The 14,164-nt window shown below is 35.2% G+C and overlaps 2 protein-coding genes across 7 annotated transcripts; both read left to right on the top strand.

Annotated features, from left to right (window-relative positions):
• Window positions 1-739: 739 nt before the first annotated feature.
• LOC111890918 (polyadenylate-binding protein RBP45) lies at window positions 740-4,932 on the top strand. Of its 6 annotated transcripts, none has more exons than XM_023886989.3 (7): window positions 741-1,167; window positions 1,641-2,115; window positions 3,850-3,905; window positions 3,989-4,119; window positions 4,229-4,325; window positions 4,402-4,572; window positions 4,670-4,932. In XM_023886989.3, exons 1-7 carry the CDS (start codon window positions 850-852, stop codon window positions 4,670-4,672), a joined length of 1,251 nt encoding a protein of 416 aa, XP_023742757.1. In that variant the 5' UTR covers window positions 741-849; the 3' UTR covers window positions 4,673-4,932. The 6 variants fall into 6 exon arrangements, 4 of the variants coding, with proteins under 4 accessions (XP_023742758.1, XP_023742760.1, XP_023742757.1 ...); XM_023886988.3 differs by having other exon boundaries at window positions 742-1,167; window positions 4,396-4,572; XR_002850049.3 differs by lacking the exons at window positions 4,229-4,325; window positions 4,402-4,572; window positions 4,670-4,932 and adding an exon at window positions 2,454-2,536 and having other exon boundaries at window positions 740-1,167; window positions 3,989-4,070.
• A 4,955-nt stretch (window positions 4,933-9,887) lies between these two features.
• LOC111890995 (heat shock 70 kDa protein 16) lies at window positions 9,888-14,042 on the top strand. Its single transcript, XM_042896447.2, has 8 exons — window positions 9,888-11,548; window positions 11,911-12,114; window positions 12,234-12,341; window positions 12,499-12,696; window positions 12,810-12,956; window positions 13,042-13,170; window positions 13,243-13,373; window positions 13,746-14,042. The coding sequence occupies exons 1-8, from the start codon at window positions 10,379-10,381 to the stop codon at window positions 13,852-13,854; spliced, it is 2,196 nt and encodes a 731-aa protein (XP_042752381.1). The 5' UTR covers window positions 9,888-10,378; the 3' UTR covers window positions 13,855-14,042.
• Window positions 14,043-14,164: the final 122 nt, after the last annotated feature.

Raw genomic sequence — 14,164 nt, 5'->3', positions numbered from 1 at the left:
CTTGTCCCCAACCACATGGGGGGCTCGTTAATATATTATATATATATTAATTATATAAATATAATAAACTCAGCAAAAAAAATCATGTTTTTAAGTTGTTAGTATAACGTTTTTGAGATGTGATAACAATTTCATTTTTAACATGTAAAATTATGCTCTAAATAATGTGATAACAATTTTGTTTTTAACATGTAAAATTATGCTCTAAATAACTATTTAAACCCGAAGTTAGCTTCTTTAAGCCCAAAAATGACTTCTTTTAGCACAATAAAAAATAGGCAATTCTATACATACCCCTAATGTTGTGTACCCCCTTCCATGTGAGTGTAATAATGTTTGTATACCCTCGTGATGTGTCTATTTATATGAGTGAATGAGGGTACTTATAACACAACCCATAAAAATATCCCAAAATCAATTGGTGTGGGGATGAGGGTGGGGTGATGAGGAAATTTCGGGGGTTGGGGCGGGGATGCAACTCTTGTCCCGTTTGCTTCCGCTGGCATCCCTAATCATATATTTAAAATAATTATAATATTTTATATCTAAGAATTTTTATTTTGTTATTAATAAAAATAATGTAATTGTCCTTTGAAAATATATATTTAACAAAGTTTAAATTTGAAAATTTGCTGCCTTTTAGAAAAGTAATTGGTGTGTACAAAGAAGTTCAATAGGTATGTGCCAGTAAGAAAATGTTGAAGTTTATAAAGGGGTTTTATGTAAATATATCGTCTATCATTCATTTTGATCTTTCTGTCTCGTTCTGGTTCTTAAATTAGGGCTACGTTTCGTTCCCAAATTCAATCTGTCTCTCAAAAACTCGATCTTTCTCTCTAGGGTTACGTTATGCAACCTGCAACAACACCGCTAATGGACCCTCAGTACCAGCAACAACAGTGGATGATGATGAATCAACAACAACCACAACCACCGCAACAACAGTTCCAGCAACAACCACCGTTACAGCAAATATATAATTACAACCAGCAACCACCACCGGCTGCCACAATTCCGCCTCAGTACACGGGACAGGCGGTAGCACCGGTAGGTGGTGCGACTCCTCAACCAGCTAGCGCCGATGAGATCCGTACGCTATGGATCGGCGATCTGCAGTATTGGATGGATGAACAGTATCTCCTTAGCTGTTTTGCTCAGACTGGCGAGGTTTTTACCATTTAATTTTCCTGTTTCCATATAATTATCTAGTTACAGTTTATCTTATATTGTTTAGATTCTAGATCCCAAAGTTTTCGTCTTCTTATTGGGTAAAGAGATTTAGAGATTCCTTAAATGCATTCCCAAGACAATCGAGAATTCTACATTTATAGAATTGTAGAAATTGCAGTGGGGGAGAGGGGACACAATTGGGGTTTTAATGGTCCAAATATGGATGATATACTGTTTATATAATGCCATGTTCATATATCCCTAAATTGCAGATATTGTGTTAAATTTTCTTGTAATCACGAGGAAAAAAGATTGTTTTTTAATTCTTATTTCAAACTTAACACTTTTGCATACAATATTGTCAGTGTCAGTTATAGTTTATGCCATGAATGCATGATGAAAGCATTGTTCATGCTGCTTGATCCTACAATATATGGCTATCTAGTTCTAAGGATCCTTTATGCTTTCAGGTGGTTTCTGCAAAAGTCATACGTAACAAGCATTCTGGTCAATCTGAGGGTTATGGCTTCATTGAGTTTGTAAACCGAGCTGGTGCTGAAAGGCATCTGCAGGCATATAATGGTACTTTAATGCCCAATGTGGAGCAGCTCTTCAGGTTGAACTGGGCTACATTTGGTGCTGGTGAAAAAAGACAAGATGATACCCCTGATTACACTATATTTGTTGGGGATTTGGCAGCAGATGTTACAGATTACACATTGCAGGAGACATTTAGGGCTCATTACCCTTCTGTTAAGGGTGCAAAAGTTGTAACTGATCGGCTCACAGGGCGCACAAAAGGTTATGGCTTTGTGAAATTTGGAGATGAGAGTGAGCATATACGTGCCATGACTGAAATGAATGGAAGATTATGTTCAACCAGACCAATGCGAATTGGGCCAGCTGCTAACAAAAAGAGTGTGGGGAGTCAACAATATCCAAAAGGTACATGTTCTCTCTATCTCTCTCTCTATATATATGTTTTAATCTTATTGGATTTTAAATTTTATGGCTTTTATTTGTTTAGTATCTCTTCTTTATTGATTCTTGTATTTGTTTGTGTTATTAGATATTCTTTGTGTAGTTGTGTTATCCAAATTCCAAGCTTCTTAAGTTTTATGAATTCAAGATTGTGGTCGATTGATTCTTGTAGATAAACCATATACGCCAACTTAACGAAGTGATTACTTTCCTTCCCGTGCTTTGAGAATTATGGGCATTAATGCTCTTAAAAATATTCAAAATGCAAAAACTTATATAAAACTCGTATTGTCTCAAAGCAGGGCATCAAGAGGCTCTATCATATAAAGGGTCGGGCAATGATTTCAGCAGAAATTGTTACCCTATAGTGGGTGGCCTTGCTTAGGTCAGTTTTCCATTTTATGCCATTAAATTGCCCTTTTGCCATTTTTATTTAAGTTCCTCAAGGCCAAATTATGCTGCTTTCCTTTTTTTTTTTTTTTCCCAAGTCCTTTTAATATTCAGCTTTCCTTTCAGTCAAGTTACATTATTCCATTATTCCTTATCATTATTCATTCAGTTATACGTTTTTTTTTTGTTATTTCTGGTTTATCAGCCACCAAAATTCTCTTTTAAACCGTTGAAACGTCTTTCTTTTACTTTCATACCTGGATCATTATTACCCCCTTCATAAGCTTTTATGTCTACTTCCATTTTATATATCTCTTTCAGTTATCTACAAGGTTTTATGAACATTAATACATGCTGCCATCTAAGCAATTATCACAGTCACAAACTAAAATAGTGGTTTTCTATATATCAAGTCGATCTTTTATATATAAATATGGAGAAAACTTCAACATATAAAATGTTTAACATACTTGGTAATTGAGCCACTTGAGGTGAGAAAGACTAAGCATACATGCATGAAGAATACAACGAAAATACCACAACACTGTGAAAGAATTGTAAGGATATTGACACAAACTCGTTGCTTAGAGCCGAAGTTTTATAAAATAGTAGTAAAAGTAGCATTATATAGATGTATGAGACAGAATTTGACCTACCTAAAAGAAAGGTGCAAAGATCAAGTGAATGTGGGATCTTTTGTTGGCAATATTAACATATTCCATCATTTTTGTGTCTGAAGAAATCGGCATTTTCCATTGATTAGGTAAAGCTAAGTTGTTAAGGTTATATCTTTAGTTGATTTAGACGTGCAATATCATGGGTTTTGTTTCTTGATACATTCAATATTTTCCGAGTAAATTATATGTTTGGTCATTGAGTTTAGGTGATTTTTGCAATTTTGGTCCTCGTTGTGGTTCTTGTAACAGTTTTTTAAGTAATACAATTATTTTTAGTCCCCGAATTTAACAATTTTGGTCCGGAAAAGATCTTGAAACATGGATAAAAAACGTTACAAAAACGTCAAATAAGGACTAAAATTGCAAAAACCAGCTATATTCAGGGACCAAAAATGTAATCTATTCTCATTATTATTTATGTTATGATATGATTCTATGAGATTTAGATAATATAATATATGCAAATGGTTTCCATTTGAGTTTATGATGTGAGTGTACTAAATAATACAATTTTCATCTCTAACTCTTGGTGCACGAATCTGCTGTTGGATGCCTGGGGTTATGCAAAGGAGGCAAGGGATAATTGATTTTCCTTTTGAGTATTTTTCATTTATATTTTCTTTATTTGCAGCTTCATACCCAAATTCTCAAGGAACACAGAATGATGACGATCCAAATAATACAACTGTCAGTAATTTGTTTCAAAATCAGACAACTGGTTACCCTTTAAAAAATTCCTAATTTAAAAAAAAAAATATTTGTGATTGCAGATTTTTGTTGGTGGTTTGGATCCTAATGTAACAGATGAACATCTTAGGCAGGTGTTCAGCCAATATGGACAGTTAGTCCATGTGAAGATCCCGTTAGGCAAACGATGTGGATTTGTTCAGTTTGCTGACAGGTAACAAAAATGTTTCCAGTAAAATTACAAAAAAGTCCTTGCACAGGTACCAATTATGTAACTTATTTCGAAAATATATTTTTTAACATTTTTAGAAATATTGATGCAGAAGCTGCGCTGAGGAAGCGTTACGGATGCTACAAGGAACTCAATTTGGTGGACAAACTGTGAGACTTTCGTGGGGCCGTAGTCCTTCAAACAAACAGGTTTGTTTGTTTTTATTTATTTAAATAATATAATAATATATAAGAAAAATTGAAAGTTGAATTTGTTCAGCCACAGGTAGAGCAAAGCCAATACAATGGTGGTGGGTACTATGGATATGGGCAAGGAGGATATGAAACTTACGGATATGCCCCTGTTGCTCAAGATCCTACCATGTACTATGGCGCCTACCCTGGATACCCTGGCTACCCACAGCTCCAACAACAGCCACAACCATCCCAACAACAGGTAAATTAAATTCACTCTAAATTACCAAACTATCCTCCCACAATTTCCAATTATTATTATCCCAAAATAAAATTCAATGTTTACTTTTTGTTTCTAGTGAGTGATATGGTCGGCTATGGGATGCTGGAAATGAAGAATTCCGGGTTTTTATTTTCTACTATATTATAGTAAATTATCTATATATATATATTTATATTTTTATTCTTGGTATTTCTGTTTGTTTGTTCATCCCCTGAGGCTTTTCTTCTAGCTACTTTCTGAGTTTGATATAGCCATTTGGCTCTTAACAAATGTTGACAACATGAGATTGATTGAAGGTCTCCTTTGTTGCAATATGAGCGTGGCCTTTTCAGAATTTAATGTTTTTATTTTTATTTAAATTGTATTCTGGTATCTTACCTTCATAATGCATGTGAAATACAGTAGTAAGTTACATAAATGGTGCCTAATTTTAGACCCACGAAAGTCTCACAGTTTGTCCCACGAAACACTAGATTATTCGCCATGTGAACTATACTTTGGTTCTCACAATGTAGCACATAATCTTATTGTTTCATGCCTAAACTTGATAGGAAGTTGTAAAGACCCAATTAAATTTTGAAATTTTAGAATAAGCAAAAATATTCTCATACATTAAGAAATCTAGTTATAATTGTTTTCAAAACATAAGTCAATACAACTTTTATTCCAAACATCAGTGTCCCCATAAAGTGTCAGTGAGAGAGTGCATGCCGCGCCATCAAGCCTTGCCCTTGCCATTGGAATCTGAAGTACCTGAAATCATAAACAAACCTGTAAGCACGAAGCTTAGTGAGTTTCCTAGAGCATACCCCACATACAAACCACATAACATATTAGCTATAAAAACTATCTCTACCACATAACACATATCAAATAGCTATAAAGCTACCTTTACCATAATGCATATCAATTAGCTATAAAGCTATCTTTACCATTAGCCACAAAGGCTATCTCTACCACTAGCGCTGAAGGCTATCTCTACCATTAGCCTTGAAGGCTATCTCTACCACTAGCTGTAGAAGCTATCTCTACCACATATCAATGCATAACAAAGCCACACACCTCTACACACCAAGTATACCAACTATCGTAAAATGGGCCGGCCTTGGTGCATTAGACCCATTGGTATGGTGAGAAAACTCACCTCAATTGCAAAAGCTTCCTGAAGAAATCCTTAACTGCTGCCCCGCCCACTTCCTGAACCATCAATACCTAGCAATATACCCAATTAGCAATTGGGGCCCTTACCATAATCCTTGATCCATGCATGGGGTAAAATGACCATTTTACCCCTGGCTCAGTATGATCCAAAACTAAGGCCCAAATCTCAAAACAAAACCCAATAGTAGGTAGGCTTTCTAAGCCCACTAGTGGTCCACTAATGGCCCAATTTGCTCAATTGGGCTCAATCCCTCTAATGGGTCTTACCTTAAGCCCAAACATATTCTTGGCCTAAATTATCTAACTTCTGATGGCCTACTAAGGCCCAAAGACCCAAAGCATGGCCCAAAAGCACAAGGCCCAACTGACAGAGTACGTCGGGCGTACATCCACGTATGCTAGGCGTACTGGCTAAGTGGTGCATACACTGTACCTTCACGTACGCTCAGCGTAAACCTCCTGTTAAGTCCATTTCTCATTAAGTGCTTGATACTTCACTTCAGAAGCTACAATCACATATCCTGGTCCTTTTCCACGTCTTAATCCATAAAGTCACTGACTTGGTGACTTTACTTGGCCCAAACAAGCCCAAACTCCAAAGATAATGTTCTACTTCCATGAAAAGGGCTAGATCTCATGCATAGGGATGTTCACTATTCGGATAAAACCGAATTGTCCAATTGGACAATTTGGATTGGACTATTTGGTTTGGATTTTTGGATTTTTGGATGGGTTTCCAGTAAAACCGAATTATTATTTTGGATTTCAGATTGGTTACGGTTTATAAAATTAAAACCGAATAGTCCAAAAAAACCGAATAAGAGTTTATTATTTGTCTATTTATATATATTTGTTTCAAATATACATCTTTTAGTTATTTATTTATCTGCTAAATTGTATTTTTAAACAGATTAGAAAGTATTATCCAATAAAATACTTTAATGTATACTTTTCAATAGCTTTTTATCTGTAAAATATTGAATTATAATAAAAATTTTAATAGTTGTTCATAATTTTAATTCTCACCAAACAATTATTTTAAAGTTGATTAGTATTATGTTATATATATTTTTAAATATCATGCTTCTTGAAAACCGAATTGTAAAAACCGATCCAACCGAATTGTAATTTGATTGGTTCGGATCGGATTTGAATTTTGTATGGACTATTCGGATTCACGTTCTGAAAACCGAAATTAATTTGGATTCACGTGATTGGATCGGATCAAACCGATCCATCCAAACGAACACCCCTACTCATGCATGAACCCATTAAGACATTCAAGATCGAGACTTTTCTGCTTATGAGACCCTTTTAGCTCTGAGGGTGGCAACCCTAAGCTCACAAACAAGATTTCACCATAAAGGTCCATTCTTGGGACCAAAATGACTCCAAAACCAAACTACACTAGATCTAAGCATTCTATGAGCTCCAACTTCCCAAGTTCTTCCTTGCCAACTTCTTCTTTTCCTCTTCTAAGCTTACACCACCAAAATGAGCTTCTTAAGGTTAAAACCGCATAAGAATAAGGGGATGAGGTGTTCTAGGTTATCCCTGAGGTTGGGGAACAAATAAGGAGGCTAGGGTTGAGCCATTAAGTTCTTTATATAGAGATTGGCCCTAAAATTAGGGTTTTTGGACATTGGACGTACGCCAACAACACCCACAACCATTTCCTTTTATACACCGGGCGTAACCCAGCTTATGATCACGCGCCTTCCATTTTGCATGCATGGTCCTTCCTTGTTATTTATTTTCCATTAGGGGACTTTTTCGCCAATAACTTCAAAGAGTCATAAATCCTTCATTCTAACTCTGTTTCCGATAAACTTTATATCCACAAAAAGGTGGCGGAAAGCCCTACGCTCCCCTCGAAACCTCCTGGATAAAACCTGAGACCCATAAAAGACTGAATTTCCCCTGCTCTTTGGTTTCCGAGACCCCAATCGAATACTTTCAAATTGGGTGTTACAAAAGTTCTTCAACTAAACGAGTTCCTTGATAGCTTCTTTTATAGCCATATATTCCTCCTGGGTGGGTGAAAGGACAACACTATTTTAAAATTTGGACATCCAACTAATGGTTTTTCGTTTAATCAAGACAAATAACTTGTTGTGAACTTCCCCAAATCCACATAACCCCCCAATTCAACATTAATGAAGCCTTATAGGATGACCTTTTTCCCCTTGAAACTTAGGATATGTACAAAGTTCCTTTTAAGGAGTATATAAACCACTTGACTCCTTCTCAATGCTGAAAGAAATAATGGTTTCTTAATTTAAAAACCTACGTTTTGGGATTTGGTCCAACAACTCTTTAAAACATCACAAGTTATGGCCTTCTAAATTTCCAAGTAGTCTCTATCGATAAATATCATCCCTATTTGCGAGAATATGTCATAATAATAATGTTAGCCTTAGAGAGCCTAGTGAGTAATATTAGAGCATGTCCTTGGAATGAAATTGGGTAGTGACATTGACCCAATTCTTAAGTCTTAATTCCTAAACCATTTTAAAAACATTTTATACTCTCGGATTCGTTTGCCCGATTTTAGCCCCCCCACCCCCACACACACACATAAAATGTTGATTTTCGTGTTTGGGCATTATACTTTGGTCATTTTCCCCCATCCATTATATAACTTAACTAATGATTAATGATGGTACAAACAATTCTAAATATCAGTATTCAATACAAATTTATCCATAAACTCAAACGTGTCTTAATATCTTAAGTTCTTAATGTCAATTGAGTTCAAGTATACACTTAAACAACATCAACATTACACTTAACGAGTTAAGTTTCTAACGACATATTACGAGTTTCTAGTTTACTTTTTCATCACCAAGTGATCTTGATGATCCTTATATAGCTAACTTAAGTACTTAACTTCATTCCATTTCAATTCCCCAATCACGATTCCCTTACATTATTAAATGGTTTGAATATCAACATTGGAGTTAGACTCTTAGACACACTTATGGTGATCATGAGCTTGCTACAATGATTAATATATTTCAAATTTCTAAAAACTTTTAGTTTTATTTGATTGAATCAAGACCCATAAGTGATTTAACTTATTTAGAAAAATCACTCATTTCCATCCTGATGGCAGATTCCATTAGAATCATCATTTAATGCTCATAACTTCCACAAGTCCCATTGGAAACACATAGCAATCAAATCACGATTTCAAATAATTACTCATATATTAACCCTGAAATCACTTGGTTTCAAGTTCATAATCTCAAGCTTATATAGAAGTCATAAATGCTAGAGTACAACTCTTCACCAACTAAGGTTCCAAATCCTTTTTTCTCCATATTTGGAGATGAAATCAACCACTTTGGGCGAAGGGATGACACATTGGTGATTCAATACAAGTTACTAGCATCAAATTATCAACAAAACTTAGAACAAATCATAGAGTTCTTCGATCAATGGTGGTGAGAGGCCTAATATGATGATTATTTCAAAAGAATCGTATGCCCCTTGTTTTCTCTGGTGATTTTTTTTTTTGCATTCAATATATCATGTTTTTTCTATACTAACATAATAAATTATATAAAAATTGGAGACTCTGAACCATTATCCAAACTACCCCGCCCATTGGTACGCCTGAGTTTCACCCTAGATTAAAACACAATGTGATAATTACTATTAGTATTAACTAATAAATAAACAAATCAACCATTCTAATATTTTAGTTTAATATAAACTAGAACAAACCTTACATTTTAAAATACATAGATATAAGACGTGTTTGAGACGGAACGTTTGGGAGCGTTTAGACGCTTCTAGCTTCTAGTGTTTGATAAAACATTTCGTTTTGAACAAAAAGTCTCGTTTCACACTACAAGATTTTAACTTTAGTTTAAAGATAACGATCCAAAATCGAAAAGCTACCTCACATAACATTTAACAAACCGCTAGCGTTTCCCGCTATCCACTTACCTCTACCAACTAGTTTTGATAGTTTTGATGAATACCCTATCTTTATAATGGTTTAACAAAGAGAATGATATCAAAGATGTAACTTATCCGGTAATAAATCCCATTGAACCGAACTAGTCGGTTCGTATCAATGTCTCATGTCTATCCCAGCTGGCATTTACGATTTTGTTAGTCCAAATCAGGGCGCCAAAATCCACCCCTTAATAAACGCTATCTTAATCACGATTCAAATTCGAAAAACGATCAGGATTTTCCGAAGACTAATTGACCTCTATCTAAGTTCTATCTTACGAATTAAGTTAACACATATTTTTCACAAAAACTCACAGATTCAAGAAGGTACGCCTCTTTCATCTTAATACTACATTTGATATAATGTTCATATTTTGATATTGATAATTGATTTTGCGCGTTGCTTGCTCCCCAACGATCGAAGTTTGTGTACATATGTGGATGGTTTGGGTACTCTAACAATCTCGGCCCGAGTTTAAGAATATCGATTAATTACTGAACTAGGTTACAAAATTCTACTGGTAAAATGTTTATAGTTATGTTTACGACTTTTATGTTTTATACGAACTGATTGTTTGTTTGAATGAATTAGGTGTTGGTAAGTATTGTAATCGTTGATCTTTTGAAGAGCACAATTGTGTGTTTGTGAGAATCCAGAATGAGTGTGGTTGGGTTTGATATCGGGAATGAAAACTGTGCTATAGCAGTTGCAAAGCGTGGTGGGATTGATGTGTTGTTGAATGATGAATCAAAACGCGAGACGCCTGCTGTGGTCTCATTTGGTGAGAAGCAAAGGTTCTTGGGTTCTGCAGGGGCTGCATTTGCTACTAAGTTTCCAAAATCAACAATTTCTCAGATCAAGAGATTGATCGGAAGAGAATATAAGGAACAGAGTGTGCAAGAAGAGCTTAAGTTGCTACCTTTTGAGACCAGTGAGGGCCCACGTGGTGGTGTTTTGATCCATTTAGAGTATTTGGGCAAGACATGGACTTTTATGCCAGTGGAGATTTTAGGGATGTTGTTTGCACATTTGAAGCAATTGACAGAGAGGAATCTCGAGTCCCCTGTTGTAGACTGTGTGATTGGGATTCCATCATATTTTACAGACTTGCAAAGGCGTGAGTATCTTTATGCTGCTTGTATCGCAGGTTTAAGACCTCTGCAGTTAATGCATGATTGTACTGCTATTGCATTAGGTTATGGAATGTACAAGACTGATTTCTCTGGTGAAGGACCAACTGTTGTTGTATTTGTAGACATCGGGCACTCTGACACTCAGGTGACTTTTGCTGCATTTAGAAAGGGGAGAATGAGAATATTGTCACATTCGTTTGATCAGCACTTGGGAGGTAGAGATTTTGATGAAGCCTTGTTCAAACATTTTGCAACACAATTCAAAGAAGAACACGATATAGATGTTTACTCAAATGCTCGTGCTTCTATAAGGCTTAGGGCGTCATGTGAAAAGTTAAAGAAAGTTCTAAGTGCCAATGCGGAAGCACCACTTAGCATTGATTGTCTGATTGATGATAAAGATTTGAATGGATTCATAACGAGGGAAGAGTTTGAGAATCTGTCACTAGAATTGCTTGAAAGGGTTAGTGTTGCCTTCTGCAAGGCTGGAGAGGATGCTGATGTAAAGATTGGTGATATACATAGTATTGAGCTTGTTGGGTCTGGGTCCCGCATACCTGCTATTATGAGAAAGTTAACTTCGGTTTTTGGTAAAGAACCAATGAGAACATTAAATGGTAGCGAATGTGTTGCTAGAGGATGTGCTCTTCGTTGTGCAATGCTTAGCCCAGCTTTTCGCGTTCAAGATTATAAGGTTTTTTTCTCTAGCTACCTTTTACGAAAATAGTTTTAACTAATTAATCAGGAAACTTTGTTAACAACTAGTAAATGGGAAACTTATAATATATAAGGGAAATAATCAATAGAAGGCAGCTACATATAATCAATAAAATTTTACTCCAACACCCTCAATTATATTGAGTGTCAGGTAAACTTTTTCATGTCGATTGTTTGTAACTTTGTATCACCTTCTCTCGAGTTTTCTGCCTTTGAGCAAAACTCAATGGGAATATATTATAGCGTTTTGCATGCACTACCCTTAAGCATTGTCATTGAAAATATACTGATATTATCTTTTTAAAGATTTACGTTATACTATTTTCTTATTGTTTGCAGGTTCAGGATTTATTTCCCTACTCAATAGGTGTAGATAACGCTGAAAACAAAAGAAAAACAAGACTTATGCTTTTTCCCAAAGGCAGTTCATTTCCAAATGATAATCTGATTCGTTTCAATGTAGATACTACAAATTATTATCAAGTCCTCTACACCAACAAGGACTTCCCTGCTGGAATAACACCTCATGTTGGTTATTTCATGGTAAAACTTTCATATGTGTGTGTGTGTGTTACAATATTTTGCTAGGCAGGCATTTGTTCTTACACTTGGTATACTTTTTCCCTTTCATATATTGGGTTAATCGATAAGTATCTTTTAAGGTGGGTCCATCTGAAACCGCTGGTGAGGAAAAAGCAAAGGGATTAGTTAAAGTGCATCTTAACATCCACGGAATTGTTGAAATAGAACATGCAATCGTAAGTATTGTAGTTTTTAAGGGAAGCTAAAGCTATATATAGTTTTAACTGCATATATATATATATATATATATATATATATATATATATATATATATATATATATATATACATATATATATATAAGCCATGCATGCATGCATGACACAAGATTGTTTTCACCATGCAGGATGAAGAAGCAAGAAGGGGTTGGTCCAGGAGGCAGAGCCTTGCAGTTTCTGAGTTTTTAGATGTTGCGATGACAAGAGATGAACTACATGAAGCTCAAGAGAGAGAACAGTTTTTGGCACAACAAGACATAAAGGTGGAGCAAACTAAGGACAAAAGAAATACCCTCGAGTCTTTCATCTATGACACTCGAAGCAAGGTACTTGTAATTTCTATGGGGATATTAATTATAACATGATTAATGCACTTTGCATTTATATATATATATCATTTGTGTGGGTAATAAATTACAAATTTTTTTGTGTAAGTTAGCTTCTGAGTTGCTACCGGAGCTTCACCACAGATTCAGAGCAGGAGATCATCTTAAAAAATCTCCAAGAAACTGAAGAGTGGCTATATGAAGATGGCGATGATGAAACTGAACAAGTCTATATCGGAAAGCTTGAAGATCTCAAAAAGGTGTTGAAGTATATGCAACTTTTAAAACGTTGATTTTCTTTTGAAACGACGTGCATTACGTATCTAATCATGTTTGTTTATGCAGTTGTCGGATCCAATTGAAAATAGATACAAGGATGAAATGGCTAGAAAAGAAGCAAAAGAAGCTCTGCAAACTTGTATTCAAGAAAACCGTGAGGCTGCAGATTTACTGCCACCTATGCAGAAAGAGGAGGTATAATCTATAATTTAATTTGGTGATTATACTTTTTCTGTCAAAAAATTATCACTTTTTTTTTTGTGGCAGGTTATCAATGAGTGCATTCAAGCTGAGCAGTGGCTGACTCATATTTCTCAACTACATGATTCGTTGGCCAAGAATGCCATCTCCATATACTGCTCAACTGCCATTAGTGGAATCACAGAAACTTTTAAGAGGTTAGATTTAACCAATTGTCTTGCTGCATTATCATGAATTGATTCACCTAAAACTCGTTAAATTTTAGTTGAGCTCAAGCATAATGATTGAATTTAATTGTACTATTTTCTATTATATCAGGTATAGATATTTGGGGGATAATATAATACTTTCCTTATAATAGGAGCTTAACTTAGTTTGTGTAGTAACCTAAAACTCACATTAAGTCTAGAGTAGCACGTGATAATGGGGATGGTGGCATTGTTAGTTTATAGAAAACATAATTTGGTAAATTTGGCATTACATAAATAACATGAAGAATCATGTGAATTGTCTTCAGTGCATTGGTTTTGTTCTTAGAAGCTGCAAAATGTAACTGTTAATTTCTTCAGGAGGTGCCAAGTCATGATGACATCCAAACCTTCACTTCCCAAATATGATGAACCTGTGGACTCTGATGAAAAGCATGATGATCCGGATGGCGTTCAAGATGATTGTTGATATAGATCTCTTTAGATTGGTGGGATCAAACACAATATATTCTACTTTCCTTCATGATCTTTAGCTAGCTAGCTTTCTATTTTGAAAACTTTACAATGCATCTGCTGGTTTTTGGCAATTCATATATTATTAGACAGTTCTATTTTTAAAAACACTTTGGTTTAAGGGCTAGAAAAATGCAGCCCCTGTTGGTGTTTGTTTTTTTTTTTTTTTTTTTTTTTTTTTTATTATCATTATTCAAGCTTTGTTCCTTTTATTTCCACATGTATGTTCCTTGGTTTTGATCATAGCCAATTAGCCATGAGAAATC

The sequence above is a fragment of the Lactuca sativa genome, chromosome 7 (assembly GCF_002870075.4).
Source record: "Lactuca sativa cultivar Salinas chromosome 7, Lsat_Salinas_v11, whole genome shotgun sequence".
In the NCBI taxonomy this organism is placed as follows: domain Eukaryota; kingdom Viridiplantae; phylum Streptophyta; class Magnoliopsida; order Asterales; family Asteraceae; genus Lactuca; species Lactuca sativa.
The sequence above is the reverse complement of the archived record's forward strand: the minus strand, read 5'-3'. Positions and strand labels throughout refer to the sequence as shown.